Here is a 27,584-nt window from a genome sequence, read left to right as displayed (position 1 = left end):
ATTGCAATCAATGATGTGAAAATAACTAAATTTTGCCATTTAAATGAAAGTTCACAAGTGCTACAGCTGGATGGCTGTTCTCCCACATTGGGGAAAAAAGGTTAAAACAAAAATCACTTTGCAAAGGGGCTAGAAATGTAGAAATAATACTTGTTTTTCTGTTGCAGTTTGAAGAGCTTTGGAAGCTGTCACTGTGCATAGGATACTATCCTCATAGCATAGCAGTATTTTTCATGTATTTACACAGCTTTCCTGTTTTCATCTCATTTGATCCTTTCCATGATCCTGGCAGAATAGGCAATATTTAATAGCTCCGTTTTTCTGATGGTTCCAATTATCAAATAAAATGAATGCGTATGAAAGTGCATCATAAACTGAAAAGGACCCTAGCAAAGTTTGCTCATGAAATGTATGTATTCTTCCTCTTCCTAAAATGAATGTGTGGCAGTTTCAGTGTTACTAGACATTATTCTTTATAACAGCTTTATTGAGGTATAATAATTGACATAAAATGAACTTTATCTATTTCAATAATATAATTTTATATTATTGACACACATATATGGCTGTGAAACCATCACTAGAATCAAAATAATGAATATGTCCACCTCATCCAAAAGCTTTCTTCATGAACCTTTTGTGATACTGTCCTCCTACCCCTCTCAATTGCTTTCCCCAGGCAGCCACTGATACTTTTTATGTCTGATTAATGTAAATTTGCTAGACCTTCATATAAGTGCAATTATATATTATATATGCTCTTTCTTCCTTTGTATAAATCCATATTTCCATGTGGTATCATTTTCCCTATGCTTGAATTCCTTTAACCTTTATTGATTGATTGATTGATTGATTGATTATTTTTTCCCTTTTTACTGAATTTATTAGGGTGACACTGTTAACAAAAGCCATACAGGTTTCAGGGGCACAATTCCACAACATATCATCTGTACACTGTATTGTGTGTTCACCATCCCAAGTCAAGACTCCTTCCATCACCATTTATCCCCTCTTTACCCTCCGACATCTCCCCACACACCACTTCCCCCCAGCAATCACCACACTATTGACCCTGTCCATGAGTTTTTCTCTTTTTTCATTTTTGCTCAATCCCTCTATCCCCTCAAATCCCCACAAACCCCCACTCCCAGACAACTGTCAACCTGTTCTCCATCTATGAGTCATCACTATTTTGCTTGTTAGTTCAGCTAATCCTTTTTTTAATAATACAAGTCTACTCCTGGTGAATTCTTTCAGCATTTTTTCAAAAAAGAACTGTTTTAGCATTTTTTTTTCTTATTCTACCTTTCTTTTTGAAAGATATGTTCTCTGGATATAGAATTCTAGGTTGAAGGTCCCCATCCTTCAGATGTTGCTGATTATTTTCTTTTTTTTTTAATTTATTATTTATCAGTTACAGTTGTCCTGCATTTTCCCCATTGTTCACCCATCCCCCATCCCCCACAACTCCCAGTCATTCCTCCCAATTGTCTGTGCCCATGAGTCCACTATTTGTGTTCCTTTGCTTGATCCTTCCCCTTCTTTCCCCATTATCCACCACCTTCATTCCCCCTCCCCTCTGGTCACTGTGAGTTCATCCTTTATTTCCAAGTCTCTGGTTCTGTTTTGCTCATTTGTTTGTTTTGTTAATTAGGATCCATTTCTAGGTGAGATCACATGGTATTTGTCTTTCACTGCCTGACTTATTTCACTTAGCATAAAGCTCTCCAGTTCCATCCATGCTGTCATGAAAGGTAGAAGTTCCTTCTTTCTTTCTCCTGTGTAGTATTCCATTGTGTAAATGTACCACAGTTTTTTGATCCACTTGCTTCCTGATGGTCACTTAAGCTGATTGCAGCACTTGGCTCTTGTAAATAATGCTGCTATGAACATTGGGATGCATAGATTCTTCTGAACTGGTGTTTAAGGATTCTTAGGGTTTAATCCCAGCAGGGGAATTGCTGGGTCAAAAGGCACTTCCATTTTTAGTTGTCTGAGGAAATTCCATACTGTTTTCCACAGTGGCTATGCCAGTCTGCATTCCCACCAAAAGGGAACCCTGCAGGGTACTAGGGTTCCCTTTTCTCCACAACTTAGCCAGCACTTGGTTGTTGATTAATTAATGATGGCCATTGTCACCAGTGTGAAATGGTATCTCATTGTGGTTTTAATTTGCATCTCTCTGAAGGCAAGTGAGGTTGAGCATCCTTTCATATGTCTCTCGACCCTCTGTATGTCCTCCTCAGAGAAGTGTCTGTTTAAGTCCTTTGCCATTTTTTAATTGGATTGCTTGTCTTCCTGGTTTGGAGTCATGTGAGTTCTTTATATGTTTTGGAGATCAAACCCTTGTCAGAGGTATCCTTGACTAATATGTTTTCCCATACGGTTGGTTCCCTTTCCATTTTGTTGATGTTTTCTTTAGCCATGCAGAAGCTTTTTAATTTGATGTAGTCCCATTTGTTTATTCTTTTCTTTATATCCCTTGATAGGGGATGTATTGGTGAAAATATTTCTGTGTGGGATATCTGAAATTTTCCTGCCTATGTTTTCCTCTAGGACTTTTATGGTGTCACAACTTATATTTAAATCTTTATCCATCTTGAGTTTATTTTAGCATATAGTGTAAGTCAGTGGTCTAGTTTCATTTTTTTTTTTTTTGCATGTACTTGTCCGGATCTGCCAACACAATTTATTGAAGAGGCTATTTTTACTCCATGTTCCTGTCCCCATTGTCACATATTAACTGACCATTGAGACATGTGTTTATCTCTGGGTTCTCTATTCTGTTCCATTGGTCTATTTGTCTGTTCTTATGCCAGTACCAGAGTGTTTTGATTATAGTGGCCTTGTAGTATAGTTTGATATCAGGTATCAAAGTATCCTACTTTGTTCTTCTTTCTCAAAATTGCTGAGGCTATTTGGGGTCCTATATGGATCCATACAAATTTTTGAAATATTCTATATCTATAAAATATGTCATTGGTATAGACTATACTTTCAGTAATCATTTCTAGAGTTCATTGCTCCATTATCTTCTTATTTACATTGTTTCTGACAAGAAATATGATGTTATCCTTATCTTTTTGTTTTTCTGTATATAATGTATCTTTTGTCTATGGCAACTTTTAAGATATCCTTTTTATTGCTGGTGTTGAGCAATTTAATTATGATGTACTTTGGTATAATTTCTTTTGTGTTTCTTGTGCTTGGAATTCATTGAGATTCTTAAATATTTGAATTTTCATAAAACTTGGAAAGTTTTCTGCCCTTATTTCTTCAAATATCTTTTCTATTCCCTTTTCTCTCTTTAGTTGGGGCTCCAATAAGGCATATATTATACCCCTTGAAGTTGTCCCACAGCTCACTGGTACTCTGTTTATTTTTTGTTCAACCTTTTTTCTCTATATATTTCATTTTCTTTGTTTGTTTTTAAAGATTTTATTTATTTTATTTTTAGAGAGGGAAGGGAGGGAGAAAGAGAGAGAGAGAGAGAGAGAGAGAGAGAGAAACATCAATGTGCAGTTGCTGGGAACCGTGGCCTGCAACCCAGGCATGTGCCCTGACTGGGAATCGAACCTGCGATACTTTGGTTCACAGCCCGCGCTCAATCCACTGAGCTACACCAGCCAGGGCTTATATATTTCATTTTGAATAGTTTCTTTGCTATGTATTCAAGTTCATTAATCTTTTCTTCTGCAATGTCTAATTTATCATTGATCTTATCCACTAATATTTTTTAATTTAGACATTGTATTTTAAATTCTAGAAGTTTTATCTTGGTTCTTTTTATGTCGTTTTGTGTTTCTACTTAATATGTTCAATATTTTCTCTAGCTTATTAAGCATATGAAACCCAATTATAATAGTTGTTTTTATGTCCTCTATGATTATATCATTTATATTACGTCTGGTCCTGTTTTGATTCATTGATATTTTTATCTTTATTATGATTCTCTGCTTTTTTGCAGAATGGGCAATTTTTCTATTGGATGCGACACAATGTGAATTTTTACCCTATTGAGTACTAGATATGTTTTCATCCCTATAAATATTCTTGAGCTTTGTTCTAGGATACAGATAAGTAACTTGGAAAATGTTTTATCTTTTTAGGTCCTGTTTTTTTAATCCTTGTTCAGCATAACCAGGGCAGGATTTAGTCTAGGGCTAATTTTTCTTCACTAAGACAAATCCCTTCTGATTACCCTGTACTGTGTGAATTATTAGTTTTTCTGCTCTGGCTGATGTGAAAGGGAACTATTTGCCACCCTGTGTGAAATTCAGGGATTGCTATTGCTAATGCTTAGGTAGTTTTCACACACACACACACACACACACACACACACACACGTAGATATCAATACTCAGCTAAATAATAGAAGAGGACTCTTTTCAGATCTTTAAATATTTTTCTCTGTGTAGCTTTTTTCTTTCCATTGTTTCTCTACACACTCTGTCTGCCATAGTCTTCCTGGATTCCCAGTTCAGTCTCCTCAACTCATGAAGATCACTGTGCTTTACCTGAGGTCCACTCCTCTACTACCTGTGCAGAGGCCTAGAAACTCTCCAGGCAATAAGCTGGGAAAATCATAGGGATCATTTCATTTGGTTCTTGTCTGTACATGATCTCTGTCTTCATTGCCCAATGTCCAGTGTCTTGAAAACCACTGTTTCATATATTTTGCCCATATTTTTAGTTGTTTAAGGCAAAAGTTACTCTACAAATTTGTGCTGAAAATGAAATGAGACAAACATGTATGGAAGCAACAAGCTTAGCTTCTGAAACTTTAAAAGTTAGTAAAAATTATTTTTTCCATTTTTTGTAATTGATTTAACTTGGGTGATACAGCTAGCATAAAGTAGAGGTGTGGACTTCAATCCTGGTTTTTTGAGTCATAGTGCTATACCACTATATTACAAGCACACTACCACATTTTTAAGAATCCCAAAATACATATCACCTAGGTCATATACCAATTTATCATATCTATTTTCCAGTCCCCCCAAAATTGGTTCAGAGTTGCCAAATATATCTAGGAAACAATTTTCAGGACTGAAATTGCCAAGATGATACACTTAAAATTTTGTTAAGAGGGTACCTCTTATATTAAGTGCTATTACCACAGCAAAAGTTTTATTTTGTTCTTCAAAAACAAATAAATTTTACCCTAGCTGGTGTGGCTCTGTGAAATGAGTGCTGGCCTGCAAACTAAAGGGTTACCTGTGCGATTCCTAGTCAGTGCACATGCCTGGGTTGCGGGTCAGGTACCTGGCAGGGGGCACGTAAGAGACAACCACACATTGATCTTTTCTCTTTCTGCCTCCTTCCCCCTCTCTAAAAATAAATAAATAAAATCTTCAAAAACCCATAATATAGATAGATACATAGATAGATGATAGATAGATAGATAGATAGATAGATATTATTAAAATTCTGTGTGGTGGTGTGACTGACACATTTGAAATTATTCAAAGACACCACATTTTGATACCACATTTTTTTCATTCTTCCAGCCCATGATACTGCATAAGACTTGTTATTTTTTTTAATCATTGTTCAAGTACGGTTTTCTCCCTTTTACTGCCATCCCACCCCATCCATCCCCACTTCCCTCCCATTACTACCCTCCCCCTAATTTTTGTCCATGTGTCCTTTAAATTTGTTCCTGTAAACCCTTCCCATTCTCCCCTGAAATTCCCTCTTCTCTCCCCGCTGGTTGCTGTCAGCCTGTCCTCTATGTCAGTGTCTTTGGTTATATTTTGCTTGTCTGTTTGTTTTGTTGTTTAGGTGCCTGTTAAAGGTGAGATCATATGGTATTTGTCTTTCACTGCCTGGCTTGTTTCGCTAAGCATAATGCTTTCCAGCTCCATCTAAGCTGTTGCAAAGGGTAGGAGCTCCTTCTTTCTTTCTGTTGCATAGAATTCCATTGTGGAAATGTACCATAGTTTTTTGAATCATTCATTTACTGATGGGCATCTAGGTTGCTTCCAGCATTTAGCTATTGTAAATTGTGCTGCTATGAACATCGGGGTGCAAAGGTTCTTTTGTATTGGTGTTTTAGTGTTAGGATCGAGTCCCAGCAGTGGAATTGCTGGGTCAAAAGGCAGATCCATTTTTAGTTTTCTGAGGAAGTTCCACACTGCTTTCCATAGTGGTTGTACCAGTCTGCAGTCCCACCAACAGTACACTAGGGTCCCCTTTCTCCACAACCTCTCCAACACTTGTTTGTTGCTTTGTGTATGATGGCCATTCTGACTGGTGTGAAGTGGTATCTCATTGTGGTTTTAATTTGCATCTCTCTGATAACTAACGATATTGAACATCGTTTCATGTGTCTCTGGATGCTCTGTATGTCCTCCTTGGAGAAGTATCTGTTCAAGTCCTTTGCCCATTTTTTAATTGGGTTGCTTGTCTTCTTAGAGTGGAGTCGTGTAAGTTCTTCATATATTTTGGAGATTAAACCCTTGTCTAAGGTATCATTGGCAAATATGTTTTCCCATACAGTGGGTTCTCTTTTTATTTTGATACTGTTTTCTTTAGCTGTGCAGAAGCTTTTAATTTTGATGAGGTCCCATTTGTTTATTCTTTCCTTTATGTCGCTTGCTCTAGGGGACATGTCCGTAAAAAAGTTTCTGCGTGAAATATCTCAGATTTTCCTACCTACATTCTCCTCTAGGACTTTAATGGTGTCACGGTTTATATTTAAGTCTTTTATCCACCTTGAATTTATTTTTGTATAAGGTGGAAGTTGGTGCTCTAATTTCATTTTTTTGCACTTGGCTGTCCAGTTCTCCCAACACCATTTGTTGAAGAGGCTATTTTTACTCCATTTTATGTTGCTGCCTCCTTTGTCAAATATTGACTGTAGAGACTTGGATTTATTTCTGGGCTCTCTGTTCTGTTCTGTTCCATTGGTCCATGTGCCTGTTTTTATGCCAGTACCAGGCTGTTTTGATTACAGTGGCCTTGTAGTATAGTTTAGTGTCAGGTATTGTGATCCCTCCTACTTTACTCGTCTTTCTCAGAATTGCAGCAGCTATTCAGGGTCGTTTATGGCTCCATAGAAATTTTTGAAGTGTTTGTTCTATGTCTGTGAAATAAGCCATTGATACTTCCATAGGTATTGCATTGAATCTGTAAATTGCTTTGGGTAGTATGAACATTTTGATGATATTAATTCTTCCAATCCATGAACACGGTATATGTTTCCATTTGTTTGTGTCTTCCTTGATTTCTTTCCTCAGTGTTATGTAGTTTTCTGAATGCAGGTCTTTTACCTCTTTGGTTAGGTTTATTTCTAGTTATTTTATTTTTCTTGTTGCTATTTCAAATGGGATTTTTTCCTTGATTTCTGCTTCTGCTGTTTCATTGTTTGTTTACAGAAATGCGTTTGATTTCTGGACATTGACTTTGTATCCTGCTGTTTTGCCAAATTCATTTATTAGGTCAAGCAGTTTTTGGTGGAGTCTATAGGATTTTCTATGTACACTATCATGTCATCTGCAAACAGTGACAGTTTTGTTTCCTCCTTTCCGATTTGGATGCCTTTTATTTCTTTTTCTTGTCTGATCGCTGTGGATAAAACTTCCAGTACTATATTGAATAGAAGTGGGAAAGTGAACAACCTTGTCTTCTTCCTGATTTAGTGGAAAAGATTTTAATATTTGCCCATTGAGTATGATGTTGGCTGTAGGTCTCTCATATCTGGCCTTTATTATGTTGAGGAATGTTCCCTCTATTCCCACTTTGCTAAGTGTTTTTTTATCATAAATGGGTGTTGTACCTTATCAAATGCTTTTTCTGCATCTATTGATATGATCCTGTGGTTTTTGTCTTTGCTTTTGTTTATGTGATGTGTTACATTTACTGATATGTGAATATTGTACCATCCTTGCATCCTTGGAATGAATCCCACTTGGTCAGGGTGTATGATCTTTTTAATGTATTGTTGGATGTGGTTTGCCAGTATTTTTTTGAGGATTTTAGCATCAATGTTCATCAGCAATATTAGCCTGAAGTTTTCTTTCTTTGTTGTGTCTTTATCTGGTTTTGGAATTAGGATGATGTTGGCCTCATAAAAAGAGTTTGGGAATCTCCCATCTTTTTGGATTTTTTGGAATAGTCTGTGAAGGATAGGGGTTAGCTCTTCCTTAAATGCTTTGTAGAGTTCTCCTGTGAAACCATCTGGCCCAGGGCTTTTGTGTGTTGGGAGTTTTTTTTATTATTGCTTCAATTTCTTTTGCTGTTATTGGTCTGTTCAGGCTTTCTGCTTATTTTTCATTGAGTTTTGGAAGATTATCTTTTTTAGAAATTTGTCCATTTCACCTAGGTTTTCAAATTTCTTGGCATACAGTTCTTCATAGTAATTTCTTACAATCCTTTGTATTTCTGTGGTATCAGTTGTAATCTCTCCTCTTTCATTTCTGATTGTGTTTATTTGGGTCTTCTCTCTTTTTTTCTTGATGAGTCTGCTTAAAGGCTTGTCGATTTTGTTTATCTTTTCAAAGAACCAGCTCCTGGACTTGTTGATCCTTAGAATTGTGCTTTTAGTGTCTATGTCATTTAATTCTGCTCTGATCTTGGTTATTTCCTTCCTTCTGCTTGCTCTGGGCTGTCTTTGTTGTTGTTCTTGGGTTCTTGTAGATGTAGGGATAGATTGTTTGTTTGAAAAATTTCTGTCTTTTTTAGGTATGCCTGTATCACTATGAAATTCCCTCTCAGGTCTGCCTTCACTGTGTCCCATAAATTTTGGGTTGTTGTGAGTTCATTTTCATTTGTTTCCAGAAACATTTTGATATTTTCCCAAATTTCATTCTTGACCCATTCATTCTTTGATGGCATGCTATTTAATCTCCACAGTTTTTAGTGTTTTGTGTTTTATTCCTTGGGGTTGGTTTCTAGCTTCAGTCCCTTGTAATCCCATAAAATGCTTGGTATGATTTCAATTTTCTTGAAATTGTTGAGGCCTGTTTTGTGTCCTATCATGTGGTCTATCTTTGAAAATGTTCCATGTACATTTGAAAAGAATGTGTATTTAGCTTCTTTGGGATGGAGGGCTCTCTCTCTATATATATATTAGTTAAGTCCATTTCATCTAAGGTATTGTTCAATGCTACAATATCTTTGTTGATATTTTGTTTGGAAGATCTGTCCATTTTTGACAGTGGGGTGTTAAAATCCCCTACTATAATTGTGTTGCTATCAATATCTTTCTTGAAATCCTCTAGGATTTTCTTTATGTATTTGGGTGCTCCTATGTTGGGTGCATATATATTTATAATGTTTATGTCTTTTTGGCGGATTCTTCCCTTGAGTATTATAAAGTGACCTTCTGGGTCTCTCTTTATGGCCCTTTTTTGGAAGTCTATTTTGTCTGATACGAGTATTGCTACCCCAGCTTTTTTTTTCCTGTCCATTTGCTTGGACATTTTGTTTCCAGCCCTTCACTTTCAGCCTGTGCAGGTCTTTTATCCTGCTGTGGGTCTCTTGTAGGCAGCATATGTGTGTGTCATGTTTTCTTATCCATTCAGCTATCCTATGTCTTTTGATTGGAGCATTTAATCCATTTACATTTAAGGTTATTATTGATCGTTACTTATTTATTGCCATTTATGTACAAGTGTTCCTCTCTCTCTCTTTTCCTTCTTTTCCTTAGAGCAGTCCCTTTAGCATCTCTTGCAGAGCTGGGTTGGTGGAGGTGTATTTTTTCAGACTTCTTTTGTCTGGGAAGCTTCTTATTTGGCCTTCTATCTTGATTGAGAGCCTTGCTGGCTAAAGTAGCCTTGGTTGCAGACCTCTGGTTCTCATTACTTGGAATATTTCTTGCCATTCTTTTGGCTTGGAGTGTTTCCATTGAGAAATCAGCTGTTAGCCTTATTGGGGTTCCCTTGTATGGTACTTCCTGTTTTTCCCTTGCTGCCTTTAAGATTCTCTCTTTGTCTTGAAATTTTGCCATTTTAATTATGATGTGTCTTGAGGTGGGCCTCTTTGGGTTCCTCTTGATTGGGACTCTCTGTGTTTCCTGGGTTTGTGTGACTTTTTCTCTCATCAAATTAGGGAAGTTTTCAATCATTACTTTTTCAAATGGGTTTTCTATCCCTTGCTCTTCTTCTTCTCCTTCTGGTATCCCTATTATGTGGGTATTATTACATTTCATATCGTCTTACATTTCTCTTAATCCCTCTTCATTCTTTCTGAGCCTCTTTTCCTTTTCTTGCTCTTTCTGGGTGTTTTTTTTTTTTCTACTTTGTCCTCCAATTTGCTAATTTGGTCTTCTGCTCCATCGATCCTGCTTTTCATTCCTTCTACTGTGTTCTTCAGTTCAGAAATTGTATTCTTCATTTCCTCTTGGCCCTTGTTGATAGTTTCTATTTCCTTTTTCATGTTGATACAGTTTTCAGTGAGATTGTTGTAGCTTCCCTGTAGTTTCTGGTAGCTCATTGTGAGTTCATTGAGCTTCCTGATAATCATTGTTTTGAACTCAACATCTGATAGTTCAGTTGCCTCTATTTCATTTAGCATTCTTTCTGAGGCTTCGTCCTTTCCCTTCATTTGGGGATTGTTTCTTTGTCTTCCCATTGTTTGTGAGACTCTTCTTGTTAGCCTCAGCTTCTTAAATTGATCTGTTCTGGCTCCCTGGGTTTATGGTGTGAACTTCTGTGGTAGAATACTTGTGAGATTCAGTGTTGCAGTGTCTTTTTGGCATCCTATTGTTCACAGCTTCCACCTACTCTTTTTTGTGATCAGTTGAAGGAGTAAGGCAAAATGGTTTAAGACAGCAAGAGAGTATTCTATGATATTTACAGTAGCAGCAAGTAGAGAAGAGATGGGATATCCTTTAGCTACGTATAGTGCTAACCGTGATCCTCCACCCCACTAGTTACGTTTTAGAAAGGATGAAAAGAAGATGAGACTTTTATTGGGGAGGGAAGGATTGTTAGTTGGATCTAGAAAGTTGTGAGGCTGTGGGAGGTCAGATTCTGAAGTAGGGTGGGAATAAAGATTAGTAAATAGGAGTAGTGTGTAAAAGAATAGAGACAACCCCCACAATAATATAGTTCAGGAAATTGCAAAGTGGGCTGAGATCAGGAAGGGATGTTGTGTAGTATTTACAATTGTATGAACTAGGTCTTATTTACAGTAATATTAATGCAACAATTATGTGGCTGAATCTATGAGATCTAAATAACAAGAATAAGGAGTATGGAACCTTGAGAGGTGTACTGATGGAACAGAAATGAAGGACAGTAAATTATCAACACACTGTGACTGAGATTACAGGGGGAACCTATCAAACGACAGTATAACCAGCCAAGCAAAGAACATTATACAGAAAGAAAAAGAATACCAAAATAGTATTAAAATAAAAATAGTCAGAAAAGTGAGAAAAAGATAATACAAATTTGCAGTAACTTGCAGGCTCAAAAAGAAAAGGGGAAAAAAGCAGAAGATGGAATGCAGGAGAGATAAATTTGGAGTGGAAGGAATAATACTAGGATAAAAGGAAGAGAAACATAAGGAATTGAGAGATATAAAAATAATAAGAATTAAAAAATAAAAAGTCCCTTAAAAAAGCAAGATAAAATCAAACAAACAACAACAAGATCAAAAAGGAAAAAAAAAAAAAGAACCTCTTGTTGGTTTCTAACTGGCCAAACCAGTTTTTCTGGTCTTACTGGCTTCAGCAGGCTGAGGGGGGGTTTGGAATGCTTTTCACTCTTCCTAGTCAGAACTCAGTCAGTCTCTCCAGTACAGTCCCCAGGGCCAGCAGTGGGCTCTCCCCAGAGCCGATCCGACGTCCCCCTGCAGGACCCTGGGTGTGGGTAGGGGCACTCCAAAGCACGCTCTCCGGAGCTCACTGCCACAGTCTCCCAGGCTCCCGCTGCCCCCCCCCGCCCCCCGCAGAGCTCTTGCATCTTTTCTGGGTTCACAGTGCGAGCTCCGGGGATCGCAAGGGGATACACCCTCCCCCCAAATTTCACTATGGTGGGCTCTATGTTCTCGGGAAGCACCCGTGTCTTTTGTAGATTCACAGTGCAAGCTCCAGGGATCCTGAAGGGGCACGCACTTCCACCAATTTCCCCATTGCAGGCTCCAGGAACCCACAATGCACCCTGTCCCTTCCAGGTTCACAGCACGAGAGTCGGGAATTCCAAAGGGGCATGTGCTCCCCGGAGTTCACCACTGCAGGCTCCAGAAAATCTGTGAACACCCACGCCCTTTCCTTGTTCAGGGCCGTGACGTCTGGGTCTTCCACAGAACCACACTCCCACCGGGCTGGAGGCACGGGCACTCGGCCAGGCTGCCCCTAGTCACACAGGCTGGGGGCACTCATCCCTCCCAGGGCTATGCATGGGTGCTCGCAGCCCCTGCATGACTGTCACCCAGTCCAACTCCCCTCTCTATGCCTTCAAGCAACAAGGCCTCCCCTGGTGCTACTCAATCCCTGTTGTCCGGGGAGGGAGCAGTGACTCTGCTCTCCCCAGTCCCTGAGACAGACCCGGGAGCACCGAGCCTGGGGGCTGCAACCCCCTGGTCCCCGAGCTGATCCCTGGGTCCCTATTATCCTGAAGCAGTCTCCTTACCGTCTGGTTTTTCAATATCTGCTATAATTTCTGATGTCCTGTTTTCATAAATATTGCAGTAACCTAGGCCCCTTGCTCTGTTCCTCCTCAGATCCGAGAGTTTCTCTCCCTTGTGTAGAGGAAGGGGATTATGCTCCCTCCAACAAACCCACCATCTTCCTTCTCCACCTTATTATTTTTTTAATTGAATAAATTTGACATGTAACACGGTGTAACTTTAAGGTATATAACGTGGTACTTTGGTACATTTATACATTATAATGTGATTGCTGATGTAGCAATATTTATCACATTGCATAATTATAGTATACTTTATTGTCTATATTATATTGTGCTTTAGATCTCTGTGGCTTATTTACTACTTGTTACAAGTTTGTTCCATGACACACCATCACTCTTATCCACACTACTCCCACCCCCTGATAACCATTATTTTACTCTCTTTCTTTTCTTTTACAGATTTAACTTTTTAGATTCCACATACTAGTGATATCATTACAGTACTTATCATTCCCTGTTTGACTTACCATATGGTATCTCACTTACCATAGGTCCATCCGTGCTGTCACAAATGGGAATATATCATCCCTTCTCATGGCTAAAAATTTTTTCCACTGTGTCAAAGCACCACATCCTTTTTATCCATTCATCCACTGATAGACATTTGGGTTGTTTCTTTATCTTGACTATTGTGAATAATGCTATGATAAACATGGGAGTGCATATTTCTCATCAAAATCATGTTTTTATTTTCTTTGGGTACATACCCAGAAGTGGAATTGCTGGATAGTATGGTATATTTATTTTACTTTTGTTGCCCTTTTTAATTTTTACGTTTTTTGTTCTATTACAGTCATCCCAATTTTTCCACCTTTGCCCTCTTCCATTCTGCTGCACCCCTTGCTCCCACAGTCAGTCCCCACACTGTTGTCCATGTCCATTGATTATTCATACATGTTCTTTGACTAGGCCCTTCCCCTTCTTTCCACCATTATGCCACTCACACCCTCCCCTCTGGCAGCTGTCACTCTGTTCCCTGTTTTCATGTCTGTGGTTCTGCTTTGCTCCTTAGTTTATTTTGTTCATTAGATTCCTCTTATAAGTGAGATTATGTGGTATTTATGTTTCACCAACTGGCTTATTTCACTTAGCATAATAGTCTCTAGTTCCACCGATGCTGTCAAATAAAGGTAGGAGTTCCTTCTTTCTGCTGCTTAGTATTCCATTGTATAGATGAACCACAGTTTTTTAATCCACTCATCTACTGATGGGCACTTAGGCTATTTCCAGCACTTGGCTATTGTAAATAACGCTGCTATGAACGCTACTTGGGGTACATAGGTTCTTTTAGATTGGTGCTTTGGGATTCTTAGGGTATAATCCCAGCAGTGGAATTGCTGGGTTAAAAGGCAATTCCATTTTTAGTTTTCTGAGGAAATTCCATACTATTTTCCACAGTGGCTGCACCAGTCTGCATTTCCAGTAGAGTTCCCTTTTCTCCACATCCTCACCAGCACTTGTTGTTTGTTGATTTATTATTTTTTGTGGAACCTCCACACTGTTTTCTATAGTAGTTGGACACATTCACTTTTGTACCAACAATGCACAAGAGTTCCCTTTTCTCCACATCCTTGCTAGTACCTTTTGTCATTTGTCTTATTGATTATAGCCATTCTGACAGGTCTGTGGTGACATCTCATTGAGGTTTTGATTTGCAATTCCCTGATAATTAGGGATGTTGGGCATTTTTTCATGTGTCTATTGGCTATTTTGATGTCCTCTTTGGAGAAGTGTCTATTTAGTTCTGCCCATCTTTAATTGGATTTTTTCTTGCAATTGAATTGATTGAGTTCTTTATATACTTTGATATTAATACCTTTATCAGATATAAAGTTTGCAAAAATGTTCTCCCATTCTATAAATTGTTTTTTTCTTCTTTTATTGTTCCTTCTGAGTTTGATGTAGTCCCTTTTGTTGATTTTTTGTCATTATTTGTGTTTTTGGCATTATAAGACTTGTTCTTGATACCATTACCCAAAGAGCCTTCCTCTGCTAGAGGTAAGATTGCAAATGGATAAAAGGAGCACCTACAGATGAGACTGATTCAACCAACAGAATAGTCAACTGTTATCAGAGATGAGAGTATAATCCCAGTCTTTCGATAGTTCACCTTGCCAGTAGTGCAGAGGAAATTTGGAGTTATATGTCACTTGAAAGTCCTGGAACTTCATCTCAAGCACTATACTTGGAAAGGTATTCACAGTTGCTCACTCACTTAGCTGTTTTTATAGTCCTCTGTCTTCCTCTTGTACATTTAGGTTACCGCATTCGCCTGGGCTCTAGCACTGACAAGAAAGACACAGGCCGGCTCCATGTTGATTTTGCACAGGCTCGAGATGACCTCTATGAGTGGGAATGCAAACAGCGTATGCTAGCAAGGGAGGAACGCCACCGTAGAAGGATGGAAGAAGAAAGATTGCGCCCACCATCCCCACCCCCAGTGGTTCACTATTCAGATCATGAATGCAGCATTGTTGCTGAAAAACTAAAAGGTACTGAAACCATTCAAGCTTTGTGATTAAAAGAACTCTTTTCTTTGGGGAAATTTAATAAATATATTTGTAGTTTTGGCAGTTATCCTTTGAATTATCCACTAATATATTGTAAACATTTCTTGTGTAGAGCCTCACAGATAGAGGTGTGCCTAAAGCAACTACAAAATCTGTCCCTGCCACTTGTGTTTCTGTTTTGTTTTGTTTTGTTTTTTTTCACTGTCTCAAGGGATGGCACTTTTCTCTCAATACATCACATTTCTAGAAAGAAACAAGTTTTCCCCACTTACCACATAGAAGAATTTTAGCTGTAATCAATGAGTTGGGACATGTAAGCACCCCCCTTTTGTCATGGATAACAAGTTGATTTTGAATTCTAAATCAGAATAAATTAGAATGATGAAACTTGATGTGACCCTGGAAAACGCTGGTAAAAATCTCTATCTACAGATGATAAAAAAAGGAGCTCCAAGAGTAGTCAGTGTACATTCTTCTTAGGTTACTCAAAGACCTAGCTACCACCAACCAGAAGAGGACTTGTTTAATTGCTTTAAATGATCAAATTATTTCACACAGTGTCCATGGAGACTACTAGACGTTGGTAAATGAGACTGTTTCCCCTTTAGTTTTGGTTCTTTTTCTCTTGCTTGACCCTCAGAACCATTTTGCTAATTTAACATTAATTGCCCTGCCTAGTTTCCTGTATTAGTAGCTCAAATTCAGTCTTTTGCATTCTTTTAGTATGGTTGATTTTATTAGATGAATGCTAGTGTTCCATTAATCTTACTGATGACACCAACCCAGCTCTAGTGATATGAATTTCACTTCTCCTGCTTCTTATGCTTTAGGCTCAGCAAGATGCTGCTAATTGTACTTTCCATAGATCTCATTCACCGGACTTATCTGCACCATATTACCTAACACAGTGACCCTCAGCCAGTGTGCTGCAAGAGACACAGTGGTGTACTGCAAGAATTTTTATTTTTTTATCTTTTTACTGTTGTTCAATTTTTAAAACATGTAATACCTAACTGTTTAGTCAGGGGCACTAACCTCTTTTCCCTTAGATTGTCAAGCAAAAAAATGACAAGAGCCAATAAAACAATAGCCATCAAGTGTGAGTAAATCAAAATTATAACTATTTTTGTCAGATTAGCAGAAAATACTTTTTGGTGTTCCACAGAATTTTAGTAATTAGTTTATGTGTTCCACAAGATGAAAAAGTTTGAAAATCACTGGCCTAAGGGATTCACACATTTAAGAAATCCTTTGTTTGGATTGATTTTTTTCTTCCTGTAAGAGAAAAGCAGAAAATAGAGAGTCTAGAATAGGGTACATAAATAATGGTACATTTTGAAAAACTGGAAAGGCTGAAAGCATTGGTAATGCTTTACCAATCCAAGACTTTACCAGTCCACACTGAACTATTCATATAACACCAATCAGGTCAATTAAAAAATTTTAAGTGAATTTGTGAGTCACGTGGACCTCAAGCATAAAGCAAGCAAAATGTGGACTATATACAATTAGGAAATGAATAACTGCTGTAAAAGGAAAACTGGCCTCTCATTATATGTCTACACTGAAAAAAGGCAAGAGACTCAAATTGTATTGAGAGATATTTCCACTGGACACAAGGGTTTCTGACTAGCAAGAGATGTGAAGCCCTAGAACATGCTTTCAATGGGTTGCTAATAGACTCTCCCTCCCTGGAGTTTTTAATAGCAGAATATATAAGTGGCTACTTTTCCTTATTAAAAAATAGTATTATAGACTTCTGAAGTTTTCTCACTGCTAATGCATCTGTTACAGAGAGGTTAAGAAACTTACAATATGTGAAAACTATATCAGTAAAGAAAACTATTTTAAAGGAAAGAATAAACAGTTGTCTTTATGAAAATTCTTCATCAACTACAACCAGTCTGCTTTATGAGTCTTTCATTTTTCTAGTCTGTCTGCCTGCCTGCTGCCTGTATGCACATGTATGTTCATATACAACTCCTCATCCTTAGTAATTCAATGAACAACCACTGCCAAAAAGTCATGGTGGCCTCCTTGCCAGCATGTTGGGAAAGTAGATTGGGATTTGGTAACATTTATTGATTCTAAAACTAAATTCTTTTTTTTTAGATGATTCCAAATTCTCAGAAGCTGTGCAGACCTTGCTCACTTGGATTGAGCGAGGAGAGGTGAACCGTCGGAGCGCCAACAACTTCTACTCCATGATCCAGTCGGCCAACAGCCATGTCCGCCGCCTAGTGAATGAGAAAGCTGCCCATGAGAAAGACATGGAAGAAGCAAAGGAGAAATTCAAACAGGCCCTTTCTGGAATTCTCATTCAATGTGAGTAGAAATCAGAGTTGTTCTGAAAAGATGAAAGGGTACTTCACTTAGTCACCACTTTTTATGCACAGGAGCCAATCCTATATAGCCATTCTGTGTCAAGGGGCAAGGTTTATTCATTGCCTTATGCTCTCTTTAAATTGCCAAATGCCTAAGGTCCAATTTCGCAAGATACATATAAGGCCCTCCTATGTTCTTTTTCTCTGTATGTCTGCTTCAGCTTCTTAAAAACAAACAATGACACTTAGGCCAGAGTCCTGTGCTTCTCCTTTGGCTTGTTCTCAAGTTACAAGAAGCCTCAGGCCTCAGTGAAAGTTTGGTATTTCGTTGCTGAAGTTAGAATGTAGCATCAGCCCTGGCTGGTGTAGCTCAGTGGATTGAGCACAGGCTACAAACCAAAGGGTTACCAGTTCAACTACTAGTCAGAGCACATGCCTGGGTTGCAGGCCATGTCCCCAGTAGGGGGCGCATGAGAGGCAATCACACATGGATTTTTCTCTCCCTTTCTCCTTTCCCTCTTTCTCCTCCCCCTCTCTCCAAAAATAAATAAAGTCTTTTTTAAATTTTTTAGAAAAGAATGTAGCATCAGCATTTGTAAGATTTGCATCATTATTATCACATAATATGCTTTTTAGTTACTCAATTTTAGTAATCAGTGTAATCATATTTCACAATGTGACTGAATAAAAGCCAAATTTGCTACTTCAATCTTTTGTTTTTAGTTTCCTTTCTTCTACATTTCTTTTGCTGGATGTCATAGACACTGGGACATCTGGGAAACCTCTGAATTGGCCATTTTTCAAAAAGAAGTACCACTCTAAACCTACCCAAAGTCTCTTACATGACACAGAAAAATTATCAACTAATGTTTTACTTCACTATACTGCACTCATATCTTTTGAGTAAGGAACTGTATTCACCTTAAGAAAAAGGGTGCAATTTTATGATTTTGCTTTTAAACAGTTATGGCCCATTCTTTTTATACTTGAATTCCCATACTTGACTGATATGTAATTGGAATTAAGTAGGATTGTTTAATTTTCCATTTATATTTTGAAAATATATATGGGCATAGAATCCAGGAAGAGAAAGCTTCCTGGATTCTATATAGGAAAATAGAGGATCAAGAATCATGGGGATATAAATTCTTAAATCATTAGCACACAGGGTACAAACTGGGCTATAAAGAAAGAAACAGCAACCTCTGGATTTTCTTACTGTGAACAGCAGCCATGCAGAGGTTCTTGTCCTTTCCTTTTCCTAAAAACATCATGTCTGTTTCAGTTCTCTTAAACTTGTTTGGATAAAAGTCCCAGAATATTTGTATATTTTCCCTTTTGACATTTTAAGAGACCCTGAAAAATACTATCTAGGACTGCACATATACATTTCATTTCATAATTTCTCTAGTTAACAACCCTATCCAACTACACTTACAATATATTCTATCCATCTTAAGTTTTGATATAATGTTTCTGTTAAACATAACTCAGAATAGTATAAGGATGGATTATATGGAAGTGAAGCCTCTGGGCTCATTTTGGAGAGCTAGTTTATGAAAGAAGTAAGTGGTCACAAAGAGCTGGTACAGTCCACTGCTTGCCGCCATGCTGTGTGGAGTCAGTAGCACTAAAATCACATTCACCAGGACCCTTGCCTCTCCTGGGGTGAATGGATACAGACTGTCTGTATTAAAACTTCTGTCACCATATCACGTCAAACCTTCTGGAGTTCACATTTTCCTTTCTGCATATTGATATCTCTGTCATTGAGTCCCCTTTTAAATAATGGTACCCCAACACACATGGCTTTTTCTGAATACAAGTATAGCCTAGTAATGTCATATAGGAAGGTACAACAAGTCTAATGCTTCTCTTTTATTTTTTCATCTCTTTTGCCATCCCTGGATGATATCTCTGGCCTGATTCAACTGCTGATCTGATGCTGCAGTTGAGCAGATAGTAGCTGTGTACCATTCTGCCTCCAAACAAAAGGCATGGGACCACTTCACAAAAGCCCAGCGTAAAAACATCAGCGTTTGGTGCAAACAAGCTGAGGTGGGTAGCTTTTTCTTTGGTAACCCCCAAGGGACACAGATGCTTTCTTTAACAAGTTATTGATTAGGAGTTTAGCCAGAATTAAATAGTGTCAAGCTCCCATGGACCTAATAAAGCACCAAAACATGTTCTATCACCTGTCACTGTGTCCAGACCACCTGTGCCAAAAGGGTAATAAATGTGCTCATTCTGCTGGATGGAAACCTTAATAGTGAAAATGTATTGGGTTGGCCAAAAAGTCTGTTTAGTTTTTTTTTTCCTTAAGATAGCTCTAGTAGTACTTAGTTGTCTTTAACTTCATTCAAAACAATTTTATTAGATCATATTGTGACAGCTGTCATATCAGCATACATTAGAAAAAATCCTACCAAAATTGGCAAATTTTTGTGCAGCCATATTAATATTGAAGCTGGAAGAAAATATGCAACATTTTTGACATATTATGCTTTATTATTTTAAGAAAGATAAAAATGCAACTGAAACACAGAAAAAAGACTTGTGCAGTGTATGGAGAAGGTGCCGTGACTGATTGAATGTGTCAAAAGTGATTTCTGAAGTTTCTTGGTACTATTGACATTTTAACCAAATAATTCTTTGCTGTTGGGCTGTCTTATGCATTGGAAGATGTTTAGCAGCACCTGGCCTCTACCCACTAGAAGCCAATAGCAAGAGATAGCCTACATACTCAAAATATCCAAATCAGTAAAATTATTGGTGAAAATGAAAAATGTGTCTTTTGTTTTACAGAAAAAACTAAATGGACTTTTTGGCCAACCCAATAGCTGTGATACTTAAAAGTTTACTTCTCTAGTCTAGCTAGTCTTGGGTACAACAATAATTACTTACCTGTGAATTCAGTGTTATTATTATTAGAGCTGTCTTACATTTATTAGAGCATCTTGACCATTGAGGCTGAAAGCTGCCTGGTGTTACATTGGAACATTGAAATTTCTGAGCTTCTTTAATCAGACTTGCTCAACCATCTTTTAAGATGTCAGCTCTAAAGATAACAGAGGACTCTGATTTTAGATGAAGGTTGATACATACCTCTCTGCTTGTGCTGAAGTGACATTTTTAGCATAACACTAGAATATGTCTGATGTGATTAGGTTGCTATTCTGAATCCAAGATTAAAAACCAAGATAGATTTGTTTTTGGGATGGTGTCACATACATTTCAAGTTCTTCTGACCCAGCCCAGACATATTTGATCTATGCATGCAGCAACTTTTTCAACTTTGTTTCTGAGTCCTCCTTACCAGTCTGGTAACATTTTATTTATTTACTTATTTACCTATAGATTGGCATACTCCTTAACATTTAAATAGCATTTGTAAGGCATTTACATTTTCTAGAGCATTTTCATACTGATTATCTCACATACTTCCCAGAAGATGTGGTGTAGTTGGAAAGAACAATGGCTTGGAGTCAGACATGAATCCAAAACACAGCTCTGACATATTATAGCTGTGTGACTTTGAGCTAGTCATCCTTTCTCAGTCTCTATTTCTTCACCTGAAAATTGGAGTTAATAACGAAACCAGTCTTATAGAATTAAATGAGATAAGAGATGTATAGATAGCTTTAAAATATGTCATATAAATGATAAATATTTCAATTTATCATGAGCAACTCCATAAGGACTAATAAGTAGGTAAAGTATCCATCTTTTACAGGTGAGCAAACTGATACAGAGGTATTAAGTGATGCACACAAAATCACACAGCCAGTATCTAGTAAATTCAGGACCAGAAATTCTCATTCTGATATAAGCTGTCTTGTGGTCTTGAGCAAATGATTTAATCTTTGTGGACCTCAGTTCCTAACCTATAAAATGAAGATAATAATCTATTCTTTCTGTTCTTCATGAGAATATATGACAGTTTCTGTGATAAGAAAAATTGTGAGAAGCATTTAGAGGAAAATATACCAAACCATATTCATAAACTGTCCCTGAACCATCAGATTCTTGCCAGCAAAGGGATCTGAGAGTCAATAGAGAGAAGTTCCTGAAGACATCAGCCCAGTGAATAGGTAGAGTCATAAAAATCCAATGATTTTTTAATTGTTTTTAAAAAATTAATTAGGAATTTTAAAAAGGGAGCTATTGTCTTGCTATAACACAAAATAATTTTAGAATCCTAGGGTGTACCTCGTATCGTTGAGCCTCAACAAACAAAATTCAGCATTTCAATTCAAACACTTACTTATACTCTTTCTCAAGTATTATAATAGGCAATGCAGGATGAGATAGTATTTGCTTTCAGGGAGCAGGAAGGGTAACAAAAGCGATCAAGTGTAGGAGTAGAATTTAGTACCCTTAATTAAAATATCCAAACTCTGTAGTGCAGTTTGAATTGTTTAGAAGAATAAATATTGAAAGAAAAATGTTCAGTGTCTTACAATTATAGAAAATCAGTAATAAGTCTCTATCTTTCCTTCAATACACATACATGTTTATCCCTTCTAGGGCGCGGAAGAACCTGCCTGACTACCTTACCCATTACCAAAAGCCCTGCCTTTACAATACAGATGGTCCCAGCTTACAATAGTTCAACTTAAGATTTTTTCACTGCATGCTGCTGAGAAAGCAATACACAGTTAGTAGAAACTGTACTTCAAATTTTTAATGTTTATCTTTTCTCAGGCTAGTGATATGCAGTACAATATTCTCTCATGATGCTGAGCAGCAGCAGGCAGCCACGGCACCCAGTCAACCACAGGATCACAAGCATAAAAAACCTATACTCTTCAGTGTAATTTGTTGCCAGAGGTTTTTTGGATATGGTGTTCTAAGAACATTTAAGATAGGCTAGGTTAAGCTATGGTGTTTGGTAGCTTAGGTATATTAAATTCATTTTGACATATGATATTTTCAACTTACAATGGCTTATCAGGTTGTAACCACATTGTAAGTGTAGGAGCATCTAAATTGCCTTCTTGTGGGAAGAAAGCAGCCTCTGGTTGCAGCACTAACTTGCCTAGGCCACAACTTTTTCATAAATGACTTTGCAATAAAATATTCTCCATGAATATTATCCATCAAGGCTCTTAGCAGTTATATCAAAATAAGGCAAGTTATAACTTGCCTATCTGGTGGATATATATTGGATTTTAATTACCTTCTCAGTAAAGACAGCTATGCCAGTGAGCTGGACATTTCTCTACATCTGTAGACAACTGAGAGCTATACACCGTATCACTTAAAATTGAAACAAAGCTTTCTTAGCAGAGTGATGAGGGTCAAGTATGTGGCTAGCATGACTTACCAACAGCTACATGTTTTTTGATATTATTTGTAGAATATATAGAAACCCAGAAAAATTCTTCCTGCCCATTGGATTGGACTAAATTAAGGTCTACCTAGGATACTTCAATCTTGATAAGTAAAACAGCTGAGAGTGGAACATAGCTCCACTCTCCTTCCTGTGGCATTGCATCCCCTAAACCTAAAAGGCCTCTTCTCTATTATATCAGTGCCTCTTTAAACCATGTTTTTTAAACCTCTGTATACTTTCATTTGATAATGGGCAACTCCAAGGATTAAAAGGAGGTATCCTATAGAAAGTGGCAAAACTGTCCTCTTAAGTTGGGGCTGCTGTATAGCACCCCGAGCATCTCAGTGACCTAATTAACTAAATTGTCTTTCTTGGACCTAGGAATTGAGGCTAAAACTCCTAAATAGGGGATTTCATTGAGTTAGAAGTTTCTGACATTGACCATTTTTTTAGTACTTGCCTCTGGGAATAAGTCAGCTGGTAACATCCTCATGTCACAAAGTACCTATTTTCTGTTTCATTGTCATCCTCCCACCAGCAGCCAACACTGCCTTACTATGGTGAGAGAGGTTATGGAGTAAGAATAAAAAGTCCCTGAAGACAGGGAGCACTCACTTTGGTAGCATATACCAGGCAGACTAGTTTGCTAATAAGTCTTTTTCATTGGTTTACTCTCCTGATTTATATGTGTGTGAGGCTCCTGCTGGTACAGTTGGAAAGGCTAATAAAAGTAAGGTAAAGTCTCTCTCCTTACTAAAAGTTAGTATCTATAGTGACTTTACTGATAGTTCTCTGTATTGTGGGAACTCTTTTTCTACAAAATCATTTAAAACCCACATATGTCTCTCACTGAGAAGCTGGCCTACATTAGAAGTTAGACCTTAGATTAGAAACTAGAGCCATGGAAGTAGGTACTAAAAGATACCCACTACATTATCAGAGCAGGAGTAAGCCAGATTCAGAAGATTTTCATGTCAGCACTGCTGGGTCCTTGCATGACAGGGGTCTTGTGTCTTCTGCCAGCTTCCATAGAAGTGTGGAAAGCTAATTTGTATTGTTTGTCAAGAATATAAATTAAGACTCTTGACTGAACTTCTGATAAATAATCTGAACAAGCAATAGAAACTTGGCTAATAAGTATTGAACCAAGGAGTACAGAAGACACTTCACAATGGGCACATACAAGACATGGCAGGGATTGCGGCTCCCCATCAGCCAGCTGTAGGGAGAACCCACCAATGAATGAGCCATCAGTAATCAAAGTCCAAGTACAACAAGAGAGCCCATACAAACTGAATAAATGGCATTCCTAGAGCATCCAAATCAGGAGATTAAAGAGCCTGCACCACTGAGTCCCACAGAACACCTACCATAGAGGCCACCCCACAAAGACAGGCAGTCAAAGAAGAGCAATCTGAGATGCAGAAACAAAGAAAAAGAGTCACCTAAAATGGAGAGACAAAGAAAGAATCCCCAATCAAAGGAAAGGAGGAATTCCCAGAAAAACAGCTAAGTGAAATTGAGGCAAGCAATCTATCAAACATAGAATTCAATATAATGATTATAAGGATGCTTGAAGAAATCAGTGAGAACTTAAAGAAACTTTATGGGAGCTACAAGGAACTTAGTGGGAACTATAGCAGCATGAAAAGGGACATAGAAACTATGAATAAAAAACAGGAAGAAATGAAGAATACAATATCTGAAATGAAGAATATAAGGAATCAAAAGCAGGCTAGATGAAACAGAGGACTGAATCAGGGAGCTGGAAGACAAGGTAGAAAAAAATAGAGCAACAAAACAAAAACAAAGACTAAAAAAGAATGAGGATCATTTAAGGGAGTTTTAGGACAACGTGAAACATAACAATATTCATATCAGAAAGAGAAGAAAAGGAACAAGGGATGGAAAACCTGTTTGAAAAACTAATGACAGAAAACTTCCCTAACTTGGTGAGGGGAAAAGCCACACAAGTTTGGGAAGCACAGAAGGTCCCAATAAAGATGAACCCAAAGAGGCTTACTCCAAGACACATCATAATTAAAATGGCAACGTATAAAAACAGAGAGAAATGCCTGGTAACATACAAAGAAGATCTGATAAGATTTGCAGCTGATTTCTCAACAGAAACACTATAAGCCAGAAGGGACTGGCACAAAATAATCCAAGTAATGAAAAGCAAGGACCTACAACCAAGACTACTCTATCCAGTGACTTTCTTAGTTAAAAAGGAAGGTGAAATAAAGAGCTTCCCAGAAAAAAGAAGGTTAAAAGTGTACATCTCCACTAAGCCAGCACTGCAAGAGATGCTAAAGGGACTGCTATAATAAGATGAAGAGAGAAAGGGGGAGGGATAAACACAGGTATGGAATAAATGGAAATGAATAAATACCTATCAATAATAACCTTAAATGTAAATGTATGAAATGCTCCAATCAAAAGATATAGGATAGCTGAATGGATAAGAAAACATGACCCACATATATACTGTCTACAATAGACCCACCTGAAAAGAAAAGAGCTATACAGGCTGAAAGTGAAGATATAGAAAAAAATATTATAAGCAAACTGACATAAAAAGAAAGCTTGGGTAGCAATACTTGAGTCAGACAGAATAGATATCAAACCAAAGGCCACAGCCCTGGTTGGTGTGGCTCAGTGGATTGAGTGTGGGCCTGTGTACCTAAAGATCATCAGTTCCATTCCCAGTCGGGGCACATGCCTGGCTTATCGGCCAGGTCCCCAGTAGAAGGTGTTCAAGAAGTAGCCACACATTGATTTTTCTCTCCTCTTTGTCCCTCCTTTCCCCTCTCTCTAAAAATAAATAAATAAATAAATATTTTTAAAAACAATGGCCATAAAAAGAGACAAATAAGGTCTCTACATAATACTTAAGGGAATAGTCCAACAAGAGGATATAAATCTTGTAAACTTGTATGCACCCAATATATGGACACCTAAACATACAAGGAAAATATTGGGGGATGTCAAGAAAGATATCAACAGCAACACAGTTAATGTAGGGGATTTTAACACCCCATTGTCACCAATGGACAGACCTTCCAAAAAAAGAATCAACAAGGTCATTGTGGTATTGAACAACACTCTAGATCAAATGGACTTAATTGATATATGCAGAATCTTTCATCCCCCAAAAAGGAAAATAAACATTTTTTTCAAATGCACATTACATTTTCAAAGAAAACACATGGTAGGACTCAAAATAAGCCTCAACAAATTCAATAAAATTGAAATCATATCAAGCATCTGCTCAGATCAGAAACTTCAAATACATAGAGACTGAATAACATGTTATTAAATAATGAAAGGGTCAACAATGAGAACAAGTAAGAAATCAAAAGGTTTCTGGAAACAAATGAAAATGAACACAAAACAACTCAAAACCTATGGGACACAGTGAAGGCAGCACTGAGAGAGAAGTTCATAGCTATACAGGCCTACCTAAATATACTACCTAACTCTACATCTATAAGAACTAGAAGAACAACAATAAACAAAGCCCAGAGCAAGTAGAAGGAAGGAAATAATCAAGATCACAGCAGAATTAAATGTATAGATATTCAAAAAAAAACATTTAAAGAATCGATAAATTTAAGAACTGGTCCTTTGAAAAGGTAAACAAAATTGACAAACCTTTAAGCAGACTCATCACAAAAAAAAAAAAGAGATAGGACCCAAATAAACAAAATCAGAAATGAAAGAGGAGAGATTACAATTGATACCACAGAAATACAAAGGATTGTAAGAAATTACTATAAATGACTCTATGTCAATAAATTGGACAACCTGGGAAAAATTGACAAATTTCTAGAAACATACAATCTTCTAAAACCGAATCAAGATGAAGGAGAAAGTCTGAAAAGACCAATAACAAATAGTGAAATTGAATGAGTAATTAAAACAAAAAACAAAAAACAAAAAAAAACCTCCCAGCACACAAAAGCCCTGGACTTAATGGATTCACAGGTGAATTTTATCAAACACTTAAAGAACTAACTCCTATCCTTCTCAATCTATTCCAAAAAAAAAAAAATCAAGAAGAAGGAAGACTCCCACACTCTTTTTATGGGCCAGTATCATCCTAATTCCAAAACCAGGTGGAGACACAATAAAGAAAGAAAACTAGAGGCTAATATCACGGATGAACATAGATGCTAAAATCCTCAACAAAACACTGGCAAACCAAATTCAACAATACATTAAAAAGATCATGCAACATGACCAAGTGGGATTCATCCCAGGGATGCAAGGATGGTACAGTATTGACAAATCAATAACTGTAAGACACCACATAAACAAAAAGAAAGAAAAAAATCACAGGATCATATCAATAGATGCAGGTAAAGCATTTAATAAAGTACAGCACCCATTTATAATAAAAACACTCAGCAAAGTGGGAGTAGAGGGAGCATTCCTCAACATAACAAATGCCTTATACGAGAAACCTACAGCAAACATCCTACTCAATGGGCAAAAACTAAAAGCTTTCCTCCTAAGATCAGGAACAAGACAAGGATGTCCACTTTCACCACTTCTGTTCAGCATATAATTGGAAGTCCTAGCCACAGTGATCAGACAAGAAAAAGAATTAAAAAATATTCAAATTGGAAAGAAGGAAGAAAACCTGTACTCTGGATGACATGATGGTGTACATAGAAAACCCTATAGACTCCACACACACACACACACACACACACACACACAAAACTACTCAACCAAATAAATGAATTTGGCAAAATGGTAGGATACATAG

At 37.5% G+C, this 27,584-nt stretch overlaps 1 protein-coding gene across 5 annotated transcripts in view; it reads left to right on the top strand.

The window, feature by feature from the left end:
- ENOX2 (ecto-NOX disulfide-thiol exchanger 2) overlaps positions 1-27,584 on the top strand; it is a 358,832-nt gene that overhangs the window by 288,552 nt on the left and 42,696 nt on the right. For all 5 annotated transcript variants that reach the window (XM_028522517.2, XM_028522520.2, XM_036016458.1 and 2 more), the window contains 3 exons: positions 14,900-15,133; positions 17,264-17,476; positions 19,427-19,533. In XM_028522517.2, coding sequence (XP_028378318.2) covers positions 14,900-15,133; positions 17,264-17,476; positions 19,427-19,533 — 554 coding nt within the window. The remainder of the gene's footprint in view (positions 1-14,899; positions 15,134-17,263; positions 17,477-19,426; positions 19,534-27,584) is intronic.

This window comes from Phyllostomus discolor, chromosome X (genome assembly GCF_004126475.2).
Source record: "Phyllostomus discolor isolate MPI-MPIP mPhyDis1 chromosome X, mPhyDis1.pri.v3, whole genome shotgun sequence".
NCBI lineage: Eukaryota > Metazoa > Chordata > Mammalia > Chiroptera > Phyllostomidae > Phyllostomus > Phyllostomus discolor.
This window is presented reverse-complemented; position numbering and strand designations above follow the sequence as displayed.